The 17459-nt window shown below is 36.3% G+C and overlaps 1 protein-coding gene across 1 annotated transcript; it reads left to right on the plus strand.

The window, feature by feature from the left end:
• The first annotated feature begins 760 nt into the window (after positions 1-760).
• On the plus strand, positions 761-7815 carry LOC140169117 (fucolectin-like). Its single transcript, XM_072192379.1, has 6 exons — positions 761-863; positions 1992-2126; positions 3293-3436; positions 4013-4108; positions 4708-4938; positions 6207-7815. The coding sequence occupies exons 1-6, from the start codon at positions 821-823 to the stop codon at positions 6269-6271; spliced, it is 714 nt and encodes a 237-aa protein (XP_072048480.1). The 5' UTR covers positions 761-820; the 3' UTR covers positions 6272-7815.
• The last annotated feature ends 9644 nt before the right edge of the window (positions 7816-17459 follow it).

Here is a 17459-nt window from a genome sequence, read left to right on the forward strand (position 1 = left end):
TTTACACATTTCTTTTCTGGATTTTTCAATTTCACGAGTAGACATGTTTTCTTAGTATACATAATATAAAGTAATAATATTTGTCATGAGGGAAAGCTTTTCAAAACTTTCTTTATCCTTATACGTAGTCTATTTGAAATCGGGCAAATTTCACTAATATGTTTGTGTCTGTTGAACCCTTTGATGTTTTCTTCTCATATGAAACGTGTTTTATATTTGTTTTGAAGTCCCAAGGCATGTCAAGGAGCTCATAATAGTAACAAGTTATTAATCCTGAGTAAGCAGTTTGACAACCGCAGCTTTAAAACATTTTTATGGAGATGGGCTACAATATGATGCTTACTAAACTTTTAGCTTCAGTTTTAACCGTTTCCGAAGTACCAAATCTATATTCGCTTTAACCAACATATCTGAACAATCAGAAACAACACTTTCATTAAATAAATTTTATTTTGTGGCCAAGATTTAAGAGTATAATCATAGGTAATTTTAATATCATGACATAGATGTGATGATGGAGGTAGAACTTTTTGAATGACCCCCGTGTATGACATTTTTTTTGGGGTAATCCTGCCAGCATGTGTGGCTATAAAGATAGATCTTGTAAATTGCGCCTCTTCTCCCGTGATCTTCTCATGACGATCTTAAGAGATTTACCGATACCGATTTGATTTTATATTCTGAAATTCTTTTTGCAGGCTGCAGGTTAATTATGACATTTTGTTATTTTTCCTAGCATGTAAGAATAGTGGTTGATTATTGTATTGACGAAAATTATGGTTATTGTGACACGGACTATAATTTCTATTATTTATGCCCTATGTTGTGTGGAGTTGTGTGTCCACAATCCGGGAGTCCACAAGGTAAGTAAAGCATTCTGTATCTTTCTTAAACTAATTAATATGACGAAGTCGTTTAAATAGTAAAGGCCAATCAGAGGCAATGTTAGATAAAGTGCTTATCCCGGGGGCTTCATGTAGCACGGAGCATGAGCAACCGAGTAATTCAGAGTACTAAAGCCGACACATTTTGAGATTAGCATCTGATTATCTGATTATTCAGATATAATTCTTTGAGCACTGAAGGCTGCAGGTTAACTATAACAAATCACATATTTTTAATCTAGAGACAAAGGTCTACTCATAATTATATTCTTAAATTAGGTCCTCAATTATGGTCAAAATTGTCACCAAAATTGGTAAGAATTAAATTTGGTAGATTTCGGTCCATATTTTGACAAAATAGTAACTAAAAAATATTTGTAACTGGATTGTTGTCTCTAGAATAACAATGGACTTACATGTATGCAAATCATTTAGAAGTGTAAGAGTAACTTGTAAAAATTGGTAATTGTTTCCAAATTTCACAAGATAAAAGAGAGTGAAAATAAAATTTCCAGCCAAGCAGGATCCTGTATAGGCCTACACCCTTAAGTTCCTTTTGTTCAAGGCAAACACAAATTAAATTGGTATGGTAATAGCTTAAATATGAAGGATGTGCCAAATCGTCATTCGATATTTTTTCATTTAAAGCTCGGCAAAAGAGAAAAGAAAACGGCAGTGTTGACAATCATGATGCTCCATTTAATAATTGCATGTTGCAACATGAGTCACATTGACCAAACGTGACGTTTTACTTTTAATATGACGATCTTATCACTTGCAATGTGTAGCATGTATATTAGCACATTCTTTACAAAACTGTCTGTTTTAACGATTTTTTAGATTGTCTGATTTAGCGAATCGCCGATAATGTCTTCATTGAGCACGAATTTAATTGTCCTTATATTGTGGAACACATAATAAACTTTACCTTACATTCTTCAGAACGTTAACAAGCAATGGCATAGCCAGGTGTAGACAAGGGGAAACTTCTTCGCCATAGAGCATCTCAACCTTGACCATTTTCGTCACTTGCAAGTCACTTGCACGCAACAGACGCAACGTATAAACGAAGCTCATTTTAAATTTATATGGTTTACATCTCCACAGAGGCGGAAACGCCCACAGCGCCGCCATGCAGAGGATTTCTCTGTCCCGGGTCCAATATGTGCATACCCGCAAGTTATAAATGTGATGGTGATAACGATTGTGGAGACTACGCTGATGAGCAATCTTGTCCTACAGGTACGATGCACGTTTTTACATAATAAATATGTATTACATTATTGTTTAAATGGCAGCGAAGAAAAGTAGCCGGAAGAGGTATTCGAAACGGTGACCTATGGATTGCGAGTCCAGTGTTCTACTCTTTGAGCTATCTCTGGCTCTTTAATGGGAATATAAACACATATGAAAGAGGTGACACTAAATTCACGGTTGTTATTAACAACGCAAACCTCCCATTAGTTTGCCTTAAAAGTGAGGCAAACAGTCGATCGGTATATAAATGAATAATTCACACTAAAACAAGTTAGCTCGCCCTTGTATCATGTATTGAGGTCACCACATAAAGGTGTCGTTAGTGTAGCGAATCTAACCTGTTGAAGAGAGCAATGCAAATTTCTTTAAAAGGAATAGGGCGAGCAAATGAGATGTCAAGATAGAGGTGTAGTTTTGCTCGAAAAGTCTAGCAACGAATTTGCTCACCGATAGCTTCACATTCGAAGCTAGAGACCATTGCATTCAAAATCTAGTCGGATATGTTGAAAAAAAGAGTAAATTCGGGATATGATCCAATCATTAGGGGGTATTAAGAACAAATGACCCTACCGGGACGTGCCGCAAACATGGCCAGCATTTTTGGCGTTTTGGTACCGCAATGACCCGTTTTTCTAAATAGCTAAATTTTGCTTCAATTTTAGAAATGTCTCCAAATTGTTGTGAACTGTTTGTAGAAACTAAGACAATTTGTGTTAAATTTAGCCAAACATTTTGACTTCTTTTGGTATATCGACGGGTTCACCTTTAAAAAAATGATGGGTCTATTTTCAAATTCCTCTTGGAAGCTCCGAAGTCAGGGTTGGTCCATCGGTATTTTTATCAGGCTTGTTTTTAAATATATCAGATTCAGTAGTCATGGTAGTAGGAATTACAAACAGGCAAAATATTCATGCGAATTTGATACCAAATAGGGTCTGTATTAAAATTCAAATATGAAAAAAAAGCGACCCTATTTAAAAAATATTTAGAGTCGGTCGAAAAGGGCAATACAAACAAGGGCAATTAACCTCTCCTCCCATCATGTACCTTTTACCGCCTCCTACTTTAAATCCCGACTACACTACTGGTATGCTATAACAATCCGTAGTCCTAAAAATCTGTTGTATAGCCTTAATTTTTTCACTATGCAGTTGCTCCACTCCAGATTGAAATTTCCCTGATAGGCAAACCTACCAGCCAAAGTTCTACACATGACGCTGACCGTAGCACCTCTGATCACGCAGTGGATGGCATCACCAACGGATATTATTTCTCTGACTCTTGCACACATACAGGTGAATGAGAAAATTGATTTATAAATAACTTCGGAAAGGGGGGGTCCGAAATTTACAAAAAGTCGGCGTCCATGATAAAATTGCGACCCCCCCCCTATTTCGGCAACAAAATTTTATGATCCCCCCACCACCACCGATACACCTTAGGCTAAAATTTTATTGAAATCGGTCTTTTTGAATAAAATAAACACACTATCTGAAAATACCTAAAGTCTTGATTTTGTTGTTAGTCTGGCAGCGCAGAAGATGTCTACTACAGGTAAAAAAGACTAAAATGCAACTTGCCTGTAGTATTTTCTAAGTTTCTGTAGCCTTCTCCACTCCGTACGAAGAGACAAGGATTTATCAGTCTGGGCAACCTCGGACTTACTTGGTCCTGTGGTACTTTTTCGGCCCTGGACAATCCTAGGCCTATACATAGTCATTATTATCTAGCACTATACATGCTATAGTTATAGTTGTCGCTACAGCACTAGGGCTATATATGTATACACGAGTATAATTATTAATTCTCAAAATGATTTGATGCAACAGACCAATATAATAATGTCTTATTTATTTGTTTTGTGTGTTCAGCATTTAATAATGTAGGAAACCCTTGGTGGGCCGTTGACATACAGCAAGATGAATGTGTTGATAAAGTTGTCCTCTACAACAGAGCCGATTGCTGTGGTAGGTATAATCTAGTAGGCTGACAACCAATGGCGCAGCGTCATAGGGGCAAGGGGCACGTGGCCAACCCCCAAACGATTTGAAAATTTACTCCCCCAGGCTACGTAGTAGGTTTACCCCCGCTGTGCGTATGCCACTGAAATGTATATATATGAAACGTGACACATGATGTACGAGCTGAAAAAAACTACAAGGCTGACATGCCATTCAAACTAACCATGACTAGACATTTAGAATTGTTTGTGGAGATTATCCAATGGCTACTTGGCGATATCGCATCCGACAACTCCCGGCAACTCCATTACCCACAAACCTAGAGAAACGATTGCGCACCGATGCGCCCCCGTCGATTGCAATAAAATCAAGAAATCTTACTAGGGGCCGATGTGCCTATAGCCCCCTTCCGGGCAAAGGGCGTTACGATTCCATTGTACCATATAAAGTCATACTAGAATTTTTTCTCAGTTTGAATTTTATCCCTACTTTCCACCATTATGAACAAAATCAACGTATAGGATATACGTCAACGTGTACTAAGCACACGTTGACGGAATCTCAAATCATATCCAGATTACTAATATTATTATATCCTTTTACAGAAGAGCGACTTGAAGGGGCCATAGTACGAGTAGGATCCAACCCTGATTACGGACAGAACCCAGAATGTGAAAGCCGAGTATCAATGGATCAAATCAGTTCTGCCTCTCCCGTCGATCGTATCGAAATAGAATGCAATCTGAGTGGACAATACATTAGTGTTGAATTACCACGATGGGATCTTCTGACACTCTGTGAAGTCAAGGCAACGTCGTGCAGTGGAAACGACAAAAGTAAGTATTTTGTTCGCAATGGTTGCCCTAGCGCAGGAACTATTTGTCCACATGTTAGCACATTTGCTTGGTTTAATATTCATGAGAATGCATAGGGCAGGAGTTGTAGCAGAGGCATGCACTCTCCGTTTAGTATGTAAGAAGGCATGTCATTGGTCCTGCTGTATGATATCACAATTGCTCAGTTTTCAGTTCATCACTGTTCATTGACTATTATCTGTATTATATCAGAGAAAATGCGACTGTTCGTCATCACTCAATCGCGACTCGCTACTTCGTGGATCGATGTCGCGGCGAAGCCGCTCGTCAATCCCTCCCTCGATTTTGAGTAGTCTTTGACAAAGACTATAACAACTGGTCAAAAACAACAAAAGAGTCATCAAAATGTACAAGGCACGGTCTTTCCCCGGGTCTCTTTTTTGACCCATGTCAGTGAATTTCAACAAAGTTGCACACGATATGCACTGCATGATTTGTGTGTAGAAAAACATCAGATAATATTATGCGTAGGACTTTTATATTTTCAGTGATTTTCATTAATATTGAACGGATTTTCATCGTTAAAATGGGAAACTTGAGTGTAACTGTGTTACTTTTACCAAGCTTTGTCGGATAAATTGAAACTATCAAAAGTAACATTTGTGATGGTAGGCAATATGTAACCAGTATATAAATAAAGAATGCAGCTGTTTATTTGGACCAGGCATTATTGTTATATTGAGCAAACAGAGGAGAACTTGATAATTTTAGCGTAATTTCTCGAAGACAAAGTTTACATGGTAAAAAATGTTTGTCTTTGGGTATTGAAGAGAACATTTTCAATTCTTGTAGTTTTGTCCAGTTCTCATCGGTTTGAAAGAATTCTCATTTTAAATTTCCACTAGTAAGTGTTAATTGATTGTATCAGATGCTATTTGACTTATTCAAAATATTTAAACGCAGTCATTTGGCAGTTGTCGTGAGTTAGCCTAACCGCGGCTAACTGCTACTTATTTGCTTGACGATGCATATTTAGTGAAACACAGTTGTCATGACATACAGTTAGACTCTGCTCAGTATTTATTTGCTTGACGATGCATTATTTAGTAAAACACAGTTGTCGTGACATACAGTTAGCCTAACTGCTTTTTGTTTGCTTGACGATGCATATTTAGTAAAAAGGCAGTATTTGTTTTGTCATTAATATTTTGCATTTACTACGTTTTTACTTGTGAGGGAGTTATCCTTCTGTTCAATAATTATGCATTATGTCTTATCTGTTTTAACAGGGATGTCTGAGGAAACGCGTTTATTGAAATGGCTGAAGCGTGAGCTTGAGACTGACAGTGAGTAACATGTGATTCGACCACGTGCAAGTTAATGTTGAGATAGACTATGGACACCTTGGATTCATAACACATACAACAATTCTTTTTAAGTACAAACCTGCAGAGCCAAATACTCCCATCGTCATGCAATGTTGTACTTTTGAATGCTGTGGTTAAAACTTCAGCATATGGTAGTCAGATAGTACTAGGAGGGAAGGGTTCTTCGAAAATTTCGTACGGGGATGTGCCATGCAGACTTTCGGATGCTGAATTTCTCTATGCCTACTTTTGCTGGTTTTGCTGTTTTTGTCACACAAATAAAAAAAAAAGCACCCAAATGTGTACTACTTGGGCGATTTAGGGACACTTTTGCCCAAGTGAGCCCATTGGTCTCCACTGAAAACTCGCCCATCGATATATACCAAAACCGCTGAAAAGGTACGTGGCACGTCCCCGTATACCGTCAATAAGAGGGACCCCCATCTATACCTATAGCTATACCCATCGAACACCAAACGTTTCGTAGCAAAAGAGCACACAAAGGTTGCCAGAATATGTGAGGTTTACGTTATACCTCCACAACAACACTTTGTTGCCACAAAACATTGTATCAAAATGTTGTTGAAGTAACAAAACCTTTTGTTAAAAACGTTTGCAAAAAATATAATTTAGGCTTACAATAACATTCGGCAACAGCTGTAGGGACTTCAGAAAACGAAGGCATGTATTAAAAGTCTTACTTCATAATAATATTCTTTGTTCAATCGATTCAATGTTGTTTTTCATCCAGTGATTTTTAATGAAGTTTGGCTTTTATATTATTATTATACATCATGGCACATTCTAAGCTTGTATTTGGTTCTTAGAAGTATATATTTTTTTAATTGTACAATGTATTTTGCGCTTTTCTACCAAATCCGAAATCAGTAGGGTTGCTGTAACTTGGAATCGTTATATTCTATTACGCAATTTCCATGTTTACCCATAAATGCCGAAATTGTTGGCACATGCTTTCCCTATGCATGGGGTAGCTGTATGTATGTATCAACTGGTTTGAAATTTCAAAGTTGTGAATGTTACTAAAATTACATAAGATTAATAATACAAACTTAAAAACAAATTTCGACAAAATAAGAAAGTCAAATGTTATAAGTTTTAATTTTAAAAATAAAAAGTTTCACTGCTTTTTGCTGCCAAATGTAAGCCTGTTAATATACCTAAAGCGAAAATGAATTACAATAATGCACCATCCTTCAGTTTCATGCAAGCAACTGCAAAGCTAGTGCTGTTTTGATAGTATATTTCATTTGGGTACATTCTACCTTAAAATCACTTACTGACCTAGGCATAGGTAAGCCTAGTCAGGCTGCTGTTGCATTGAAATCACACGCATGCTAATACGTGTATAGGTTTTCTGTAGCATAATTGTATCGTAAATATTATTTATTAATGCATAAACCTCTATAGTTTCTTCTCAGTAACATGTACACATAGGCATGGAATTTATTAATTATATCTAAATGAAAGAACTAACCAACGAAACGAACATTCAACTGTCACCATAAGACTCCATTTAATTATGTTTCAACAACAAATATAATTTTGACGACTTTGACAATTTTATACAAAGAACTTGTCAACTTTTAAACTTAAAAACCCTTTTAAACCGCATTTTTTCCCAGTCTCACAAAAAGACCCCCCCCCTTTTCGGTAAAAATTTCCCCAATCTCACAGAAAGGCCCCTTTTTTGGGCCTTCTCACCAAATGACCCCCTTTTTTGTTGTCAAGCCTCTCCCCGATAATCCCTTAAGTTTTGAATTGGTGTCCGCACAGGCCAAACCTTCAACGGTGGAAGCCGGGGTTACACACCGATGATTTCTAGATATTTGTTTTTATCAAACCATGGGCTCGGGTCCCTGAAGCCATGGTACGCAACTGCGATTCAAAGATTCATACTAACAAACTAACAAAAATCCAAGAATAAACATGTAACATTCATTAAAAACAATATGAAAGCAATAAATAAAATTTGTCTTTTCGTATTATTTTATCAGTGGTTATAATGGCTGTCACATAGGGAAAGGGACTTGTGTCCTGATTGGGCCAAGTACGTGACTTTTACACGGAAAAACAGTGGCATGATCGACACAGGAATTATATAAATGAACATTATTTCTCACCAGGTTCACCGTCGTAAATAATAAAGGAGAAAAGTAGAAAAAGTGATCCCGCCTGGAAATCGAACCCAGGGTCTCAGGTTTACGAGACATGTGCCTTAACTACTTGGCCACGAGAGCTTCATGATTAGGCTGGTTGAAATTCGAACCCATAAGCGGTCACTTAAACTTATCTCCTCCCCGCAAATAGCCCATAGTAGCTAGGGCCGTAAATGCGAGAAATAAATTGCCATCCTCCCTGTGAGGAAATATTACACGGAAAAACAGTGGCATAATCGACGGGAATTATATAAATAAACATTATTTTTTACCAGGTTCGCCGTCGTAAATAATAAAGGAGACAAGTAGAAAAAGTGATCCCGCCTGGGAATTTTGGGGGGAGGAGATAAGTTTAAGTGACCGCTTATGGGTTCGAATTTCAACCAGCCTAATCATGAAGCTCTCGTGGCAAGTGGTTAAGGCACAGGTCTCGTAAACCTGAGGTCCTGGGTTCGATTCGTGACTTTTAGTCACATTTTCTCCCTCTCTATCTTCTGCCACTAGTTTTGTTCTGACTCCATTTATGCCCAGGCCAGTAAAATTGGCTCCTAAAGCTAGAAAGGTAAAAAAAAAAGCCAAATTGATTTTGTCACAATGCATTTTGCGAAATACAAGAAAATGTTTCTTGAACTGGGCTCAAATTTAATTGTAAAATTGGTCAAATTTTGTTTAAAACCACACATCAATATTCCTCTGTCATTACGATTCAGTAAAAGTATAGAGTTTGAACTAGTTGATGCACACGTTCTCTAGCTATAAGCAAAAAGTCATATTTGATATTTGAAATTTTGCTAATAACTCGCGGACTATACTACGTCACAGATGACTCAAACTATACTTTATCGGAATCCTTATATGGTCAGGGCAATACTTTGGAGGGGATTTGACTTTTTCTGGTAATTTGTTTTAAAGATTTTTAGCATGTTCAGATGCAGGGACCTACTCCCCATTCCAGAAAAATACAGCACTAATTTTTGGAATTATTATAAGATCGTACATTATGGCTTCAAGCGTTTATTGCAACCACCCACCAAAAACAAACCACACACAGCTTACTCGTACTTAATCCATAAAATATCGAGCCAGCCTTGGTTCAAGCTTGGCCCAGTCCGCTAAAAGAGTAAAAACTTGCTCTTCAAAAGAGTGAGAAGAAGAAACAATCACTCCAAGATAGTAAAAATCACTACTAAACCACTCTAAAGAGAGTGGAAACCATACTGAGCACTCTTTCACGGTATGAGTGGTTTTAACTTTCTATGAGTGATTTTCATTAATCTGCAGTGATTTTTACTCTTCGCATTCTTTTAGAGAGTGAGTTTTCAAAGCTCTTTTACATTAACCCTAGAACTACGAGGTGGGGGGGGGGGGGTGTACCAACCCCTAAAGTTTTTCATCTGTCATAAAAAAGCGCTCATTTTAGTGATAAAAGTTTTTACCCCACACCTTACCCGGGGGTAGGACCGACCAACAAAGGTGTCCATAGGGGCGGTGGGAGTTGTGTATCCCACCATTTGTTTCTACAGTAAAATCTATTTAATTTCCCTGTTATAAAATTATTTTCAGAGCTATTGACTTTTTATATTATTTGTTTGTTAGTTTGAAATAGTCGTTTCCTTTTATATTTATGAGAAAATTCGGTTTTAGCCAGAAATGTACATAGCCAGAATTTCCCGATTTTGCAAGGGGGCACTCACATTAGCTATTATGACGTCATAACGATATTTTGTGCGGAATGTTTGCACTTCTTTTGGTACCACTGGATAGAAAAGACCCATAGCTATACATTAGTACGACATAACGGTATATGACGATTCCCCCTCGGAATATGGCTCAGTAGTTCCAGGGTTAAGAGAGGAACAAATCGTCCTACTTGGTCCACAGTCTTTCAGACTCAGTTAGAGGCGATGTCTTCGGAAATACACCGAGTTGGAACTTCCAATTTCAATATGGTACTGAGAAAAATAGGGTCTTTCACGTGAATCAATGCGGACAGGTACGCAGCGTCATCATCCCTATATCTTCTTGTCAAAATTTGCCGTGATAGTACGGCGAATCCTCTCGTTTTTCAACAGCTACGCATGGCGATTTTGTTCAAGATAGGCCGAACGACTCAGGCTAAGCATACCATTTACAGGATTTGAGATACTACAGAGTTTCTATTCTACACGTTTTTACGATTTGCGCATGCTCAATACCGCATATGATGTTGCCATTTCAGGAAAATTTGATTTGTTGTCAGGTAAAACCCTGGTTTTGTTTTCAATACACTAACTGGAAATTCAATACACTAATCAGCGGCGAATGCTGTTTGCTGTGGATATATTTTACTGCATTTTAGCCATTTTATCCGGACAATCTTCAGTTGCAAACCATCAAAAATTCGTGATATTTTACGTTGGAAAATAAACCACGTGAATAGAGTGCCCTCTCAATGATGTCTACTATCTGGCCTATACATAATACGTGAATGGTATTGTTCATATGCCTATGAGCTGAAAGACAAACAGAGATAGAAAACGGCCGAACTTGGATATTTCAGATGAAATGATACTAGAATGAATAATAACACATAACAACCTTTGCATTAAAGTTTTAACTTCAAGATAGGCTGAAAAATGCACTTCAAGTCCTATTAGGTAAAAATTGAACGCTTTTGGAGTATTATTCTGTGTCAAAACTATCGCCATGATCAACGACTTCATCAAGACTTGAACCTCTAAAATCATTTGACAAAAGGGACTATCTCAGGAATGTTTTTTGAGTACAAAGCGTACCTATTTTGTAAAATATATCTTCTTATTGCCCATTAATCCAAAAAAGTGCATTATCATTACGTCGATTTTTAAATAAATGTTCGGAACTTTTGGTTGTTTTGGCTAAATTCAACCTATGCTAAACTTGTTTACTAACCGGTGTATTCCATAGACTACTATACACGCACGGAAGCAGTATGTACGTCCAAGCCTGAGTCACGGAGGTTTTATATGAATAGACCTAGTGTCTTCAAACAGACGTGCAGTCGTATAACATTGTGTAAAGTTATTCTTTTTATCATGTTCATGTCTATTGCCATCGAGGGTGTCTGTGCACAGTTCCTTGCATTGCGGAACAGTCGGCAGTCCTGTATAGGGGTGTCACCTCCCGACGTACATTTATAATGTAACAATTTGACAAAAGTTTAATTTATCTAACTTAATTGCCCACCAAGTCATATGGAACTTATGGTGGTCAAGTACTTCAATTATGTAGATACAGGGTGGTCAAAAATCTATCTATATTTATAAAAATGTCTTCAAAACACCCCTTATTTGGCACTGGAGATGCAAATTTTCATGATTGAGGTATGGGAACTACATGTAAAATAAGCTCAACAATCCAGTTTTGAAAGTTAAAGAGAATTGGACAGAGCGTTTCGTAAAAATGGACTTGTTGGATCAAAATTGAGCGTGAGGGCGCTATTTCAGATTTGTCGCAAACTTTCTATGTTTTACCAGTTTTTAGTTTACTTAAGTAAAGAGGATCACACCCAAGGTCTGCTTCAGAAATTTGAGCCTTTTATCATGTTTCGTTTGCCCGTAGCACCCTTTTGAATGTTCCCTACATTAAATCCCTATTTAAATGCATAGAGGTCAATGAACTTTATTAATGTAGCAACAAGTAATTAGTAATCTTTAATTGTCTAATTAACAAATACTGAGGCAATGAATGCTAAACATGATATCACTTGGCTGAGATCAAGTACAGACACAAGTAGAAATCCATCAATAATGTTTATTGAAGATCATGTGGCGGAGGATCACCATTGTACAGCATTGTGATCCTCCACCACATGATCCTCCACCACATGAGCCACCCCTGACTAATTAGAATTAACGAGTTACAGTAATTAGTACAAATGAAAATCATAAATTTTTGTTTCAGAAATTGAAAGGCCAATGTGATGTCTAAGGAACAAAATAGTACTAGACAAGCTTATAATAAATATCAAATAAACAAACTACATGCATGTAAACACGTCTTGATGAGTAAGAATGCAACAAAGCCACCCCTTTTAGGTGCACAGTATAAAAAACATGACCCTATGTTTTTGATAGAAAATAAACATCTTTAAGGGATCTAAAATGAGCGTTTATTGCGTTTCGACAGTATTTTTTGTGCGACATGAGAGCACCTCAGACCTATCGAATTGCATTCTGAATACGAAGCATGTCTTTCTGATATCAAATAATTTTCATTTTTGAAAATCACAATATAATACAAATTTTATGACAAATTATAAAAAATTGATATTTTTCAAATTTTGACATATAACAGTCCTCGAAGTGAATTATGTAAATCTAATGATATATTCTTAAAGTGTATGTAGCAGGGAGGAAAAGCCGACGGTCAATTGAAAATTTTGACCTTTCATATTGAAGATATGGATTTTTTTCCCAAAAATACCTAATTTTTGTTGGTGTTTTGGGAAAAAAATCCACATCTTCAATACGAAAGGTCAAAATTTTCAATTGATCGTCGGCTTTTCATCCCACCTACATACGCTTTAAAGGTCCGTTCATACTACCACCGCATTTGCGATGCGTTGCTTTGCGATGCGGTGCGTTGCGGCACTGCATCGTACTGGGAACTACTGCATTGCGATATCGCAATGAAGTTAAATACATTTTAACCTGGAAATGCGACGAGTTGCGTTGAGTTGCGGCAGAAAGTAATCGATATATCGGCATCGCAAAGCAAGGCATCGCAAATGCGGTGGTAGTATGAACGGACCTTAAGTATAAATCATCAGATTTATAAAGTTCACTTCAAGTACTGTTAAATATCAAAAATATCAATAAAATGTGTATTAAATTGCAAATTTCAAAAAATCAAAATTATTTGATATCAGAAGGACATTCTTCGTATTCAGAATGCAATTCGATATGTCTGATGTGCTCTAATGTCCCAAAATAAATAACGTCCAAACGTTCATACCCCAGCCCTTAAAGTAAAGGTAAAATGAAAATAACAACAAATAATGTTTCTTTTCCTTAAACAAGACCAAGGACAATAACAATTTGGGTGCTCCATTTGATTTCAATGCCCATAAGGTTAAGAAAATAGCTGTTGTTCGAAATCTACCTTACACACAGAGTGGGCCAACATTCAAATTTTAGAGTGTCTTGTACAAACATTAAAATTGGGTATCGCTATAAAATGGATCATAAAAACAAAACGGTAAATGCTAATTCCTTGTTTTTTTCACAAAAGGTCACTAATGGATATATATTTTTATAAAATGTTTTAAAACCTAAAAGGTTCAAATCGGTTCTTAAATAAAATGGATTCTTTTCTCTATTGCGCTTTTTTTGACTCACCCTGTATATGACGATTTTGCGAATTTTCGGTGACATTAATTTTTTTTTTCAGTTCTTGGTGTCATATAATATATTGGAGTATGTTTCTGGAGTATATTGGAACACATTCCTACCAAAATCTTAAAAAATCCCATGTATATATTCATTTGTACAAAATTGAACAGGCTAAGGTAATGTGTATAACGAACGTCAGGGTAATATCACACTGGTCTTTTCGTGTCATTGTTCCTAAAACCAATGACCGTGAAACAAGGACAGGACAGGGCAGGGAGGTGATTACGGACAAAAGTTTGAAGTGTTCTAACGGTCATTTTTTTAAACTTTTACAAAAGATAGAAAGGCAAACCATGACAAATAAATGTAGGCCTTATAATAATTATTATAGAAACTAAACACAGCCCCCCCCCCCCACATAGGCCTAACACTAACAGCACTATAGGCAGGTTTTAGTCCTTGTCAGACCTTGATTAAAGGCATAATTTGCCTTTAATAATAAAGATACTGTTTGGATCTGAAGTTCTGGCTGCTAAAAACTTTGAAACTGTAATAGTAGGTATGTCATTGTGGCTGCACAATAATTCTGCCACACTGTGCATGCAAGCATAACAGTGAATTGAAAAGCGCGCGCTTCAAAGTTGACCAATTTTAGAAAACATCTATGTCAAAAAATGAATTTCCTCATATGCTTCATTTATCCAAATTGTTTGAATTTTTAATAGATGGTGTGTGAAGACTTTCCGCGGGTCCGCATAGCTGAAATATTAATCTTTCTTAGCATGTAAATTATTTCCGTCGACAACGAATGAAACACTTGCCTTGCCTTGAGTAAAACTAACTTTTTTAGGGAGTAATTTTCCCAACCACAATAGCTCTAAGCCATTGTGTGTGTCCAAGGCCATACTATTTTTGTATACGCGATACAATAGAATGGCTGTTCCTTTTACCATTTGTCTTCCCGTGTTAATCCAGATAACAAAATGTTAATTTAAAGTCTCATTGCAAATGAATTTTATTTTTACTTTTCGGATTTAGCTTTGAGCAATGGTGACACATACCATGTTTACAGAAAAAATAAAATTATATTCCAGACATCGTCAAAATGTCAAACTTTGTATTTTTTTGTATCATATTTAAGTAATTAACTGCAGTTTCTTTATCATAACAGGTTCATACTTGACAAATTTATGGTGAATGAATAGACTTTCATTAAATATTTAAAAATCCAAAATTACTCATGCCTAATTTACATAATAATATCATGAATACATAATTAGCTGTAATTAGCTAATTTGCATAATTAATTACTTTTTGTGTATTTTTGTTATCAATTGAAATAACTTTGTATACATATGTGTGCAAAAAAACCGCACCCTGATATCATGTACGGTTTTCTATTGGCATCAATTTTGCATATTAATTAGCTGAACTTGGTCATTTTTTCACTTTTAATTTGTCTGCAGATTGGCTGAAATAGCTAAAATAGTATATTTGGTTAATTTATTATAATTATTCAATGATAGATTTTTAAATTTTGTTTTCTTTAACGAGGTATGGAAAGATAGGCATTTAACCTGTGATACTTAAATTAACGCTGCTTTTTCAAGCAAGGGTCCAAATAAACCTTCAAAATCTCGAAATGTGCCAATTTTGTCATTATAGCCATTTGTGGCAGGTTTTAATTCCATTTATGAGCATCTTAAAATTGACACTACATCACAATGCATTGACCGATTTCAATTCCGTTTTTTGATTTTTGATACTTTAATAAAGTCCATTCATGTAGAAACATTAAATAACGTGTTTCTGCTGCGCTTATTTTTGGGGTGATATGCCTAGTAATAGCAGACAGTGACTTGTAAAAGTGCTGACAAGCTGCAAAGCTTTGAAGGTAATGTGCAATTTTATGTGTTGATACAATTTCTTGTAGAAATTTACTAATTCACAGTAGTGTAAATATTATGCATTTCTTTATAATACAATCACTAGCTGTTTCCATATTTTTGGACATCGTCTGGTGACCAATTCAAGTTGATTGGTCCTGTGATAGAAAGCGATTATAAAGTTTTTCCTTGGTTTTTTTATGTGGGGAGAGTGGAAAGCATATTTTGCGATTGTTGGGTAATCAGTTAACTTGATGATGTGCGATGGCATCGGTCCAACATTGAAATTTGTTAGTTCCAGTTTTGGTTAACGTTGTGTAAATTTATGTGGCTAACTGAATGAATGATTTATAGTAAAGCAATAAGGTGCGGTTTGCATAACAAATTTATTTTTAATCCTTTCCAAAAATTGTTAGTTTTGGCTGATCACGTTGCTTCCTTTCCTTTCAATATGAGTCAAACAATTAAGGTGAAACAAAGAATTGGTATTTCATTCTAATTATTGTTGTTTTACAAAAATCTGTAGCAACTTGTATTTCAATGGGAACTTTACTCAAAAATTTCAAAATATGCTTTTAATACATGGATTTCCTTTCCCCCTTCACATTTCCATTAATTACTGATTTCCCTTCTTCTTCCCCAGTGCCCATCCTGCCTACGACCACACAGTGTTCTGAACAGAAACTCGCATATCAAAACGACCACATAAGTTTTTTACCCACTAAAATACCATCACCCAATAATCTTCCCCAGCAACTGCGTATGCCGAAAACCGCGCAACCCGAGATCCGCTCTAGTTTTAATTGTTTTTGTTTCTTTCTTATCGTCAGGTCCACAAAACACCCAGCATGAGGGGGTTGGTCATTGCATACGTGGTCTTTTTTTCTGCTGTTATTGTTAATTCAGTTTATGGTGAAGGTAAGTGAAAAAAAGTAAACCGGTATTGTATTTTGGTATGTTGAATGGGAACAGATTTGTATAAGGAACACATACGTTGTCTTCATTTATAAATTCAATATCTCTCTGTACACTGGGATGTGCGTTAAAGAAGTCACTGCATGACAGGAAAACTACAGGGTGTCCCAAAAAAAGATGCCCCTCATTGCGCCCTCTTTTTCTGCTATTTCTGACAAGTTGATCAAATATAATTTGGTATGTAAAGAAACCTTGAGTCGTTAGCTTTAACAAACTAAAACAATAATATCAATCGTCTCACAACTTTTAAAGAAATGTACCCGTTTTTTACTCGGAGAAGGTTTGGCTACTGCAAAGATTGAAAAGTAGTACACATACCATGCATGAATATCAAACATTCCTCAATGATAACTTTATAAAATAACTTTATTTATGGAATGGACTTTATCGGTTTATGGGCAATGGGTTTTGTTAATAGTGTCATTATTTTGTGGGTAAAATGGATGGCGAATGGGACTTCTTTTGCTTTACTTGCAATTACTTATTTTTTCTTGGTTATTTATGCCTTTTGGTTTTATTATGTTTCTTACTTTCTTTCTTTGTTGTTTCTTGCTTTCTTTTTTTTTTTATTTACAACATAAGTCATTTCTCTTTTTAGGATAAAAAGGTAGCCCTTAAAGGCTGTTTGGTTTGTCTTTGGTTCTTCTGAAGTGAGTTTACTGTGCTGCTCTGCCCTCTTCCTGGTTGCCTCCTTGGCGAATACAGGTTTCAGCCCTGGTCCTCATTGCATCAATTGCGTTGCGTACTATCCTTGTGCGCCAGAAACTTGCGAATGCATTCAGTAAT

Source organism: Amphiura filiformis, chromosome 14 (genome assembly GCF_039555335.1).
Source record: "Amphiura filiformis chromosome 14, Afil_fr2py, whole genome shotgun sequence".
In the NCBI taxonomy this organism is placed as follows: domain Eukaryota; kingdom Metazoa; phylum Echinodermata; class Ophiuroidea; order Amphilepidida; family Amphiuridae; genus Amphiura; species Amphiura filiformis.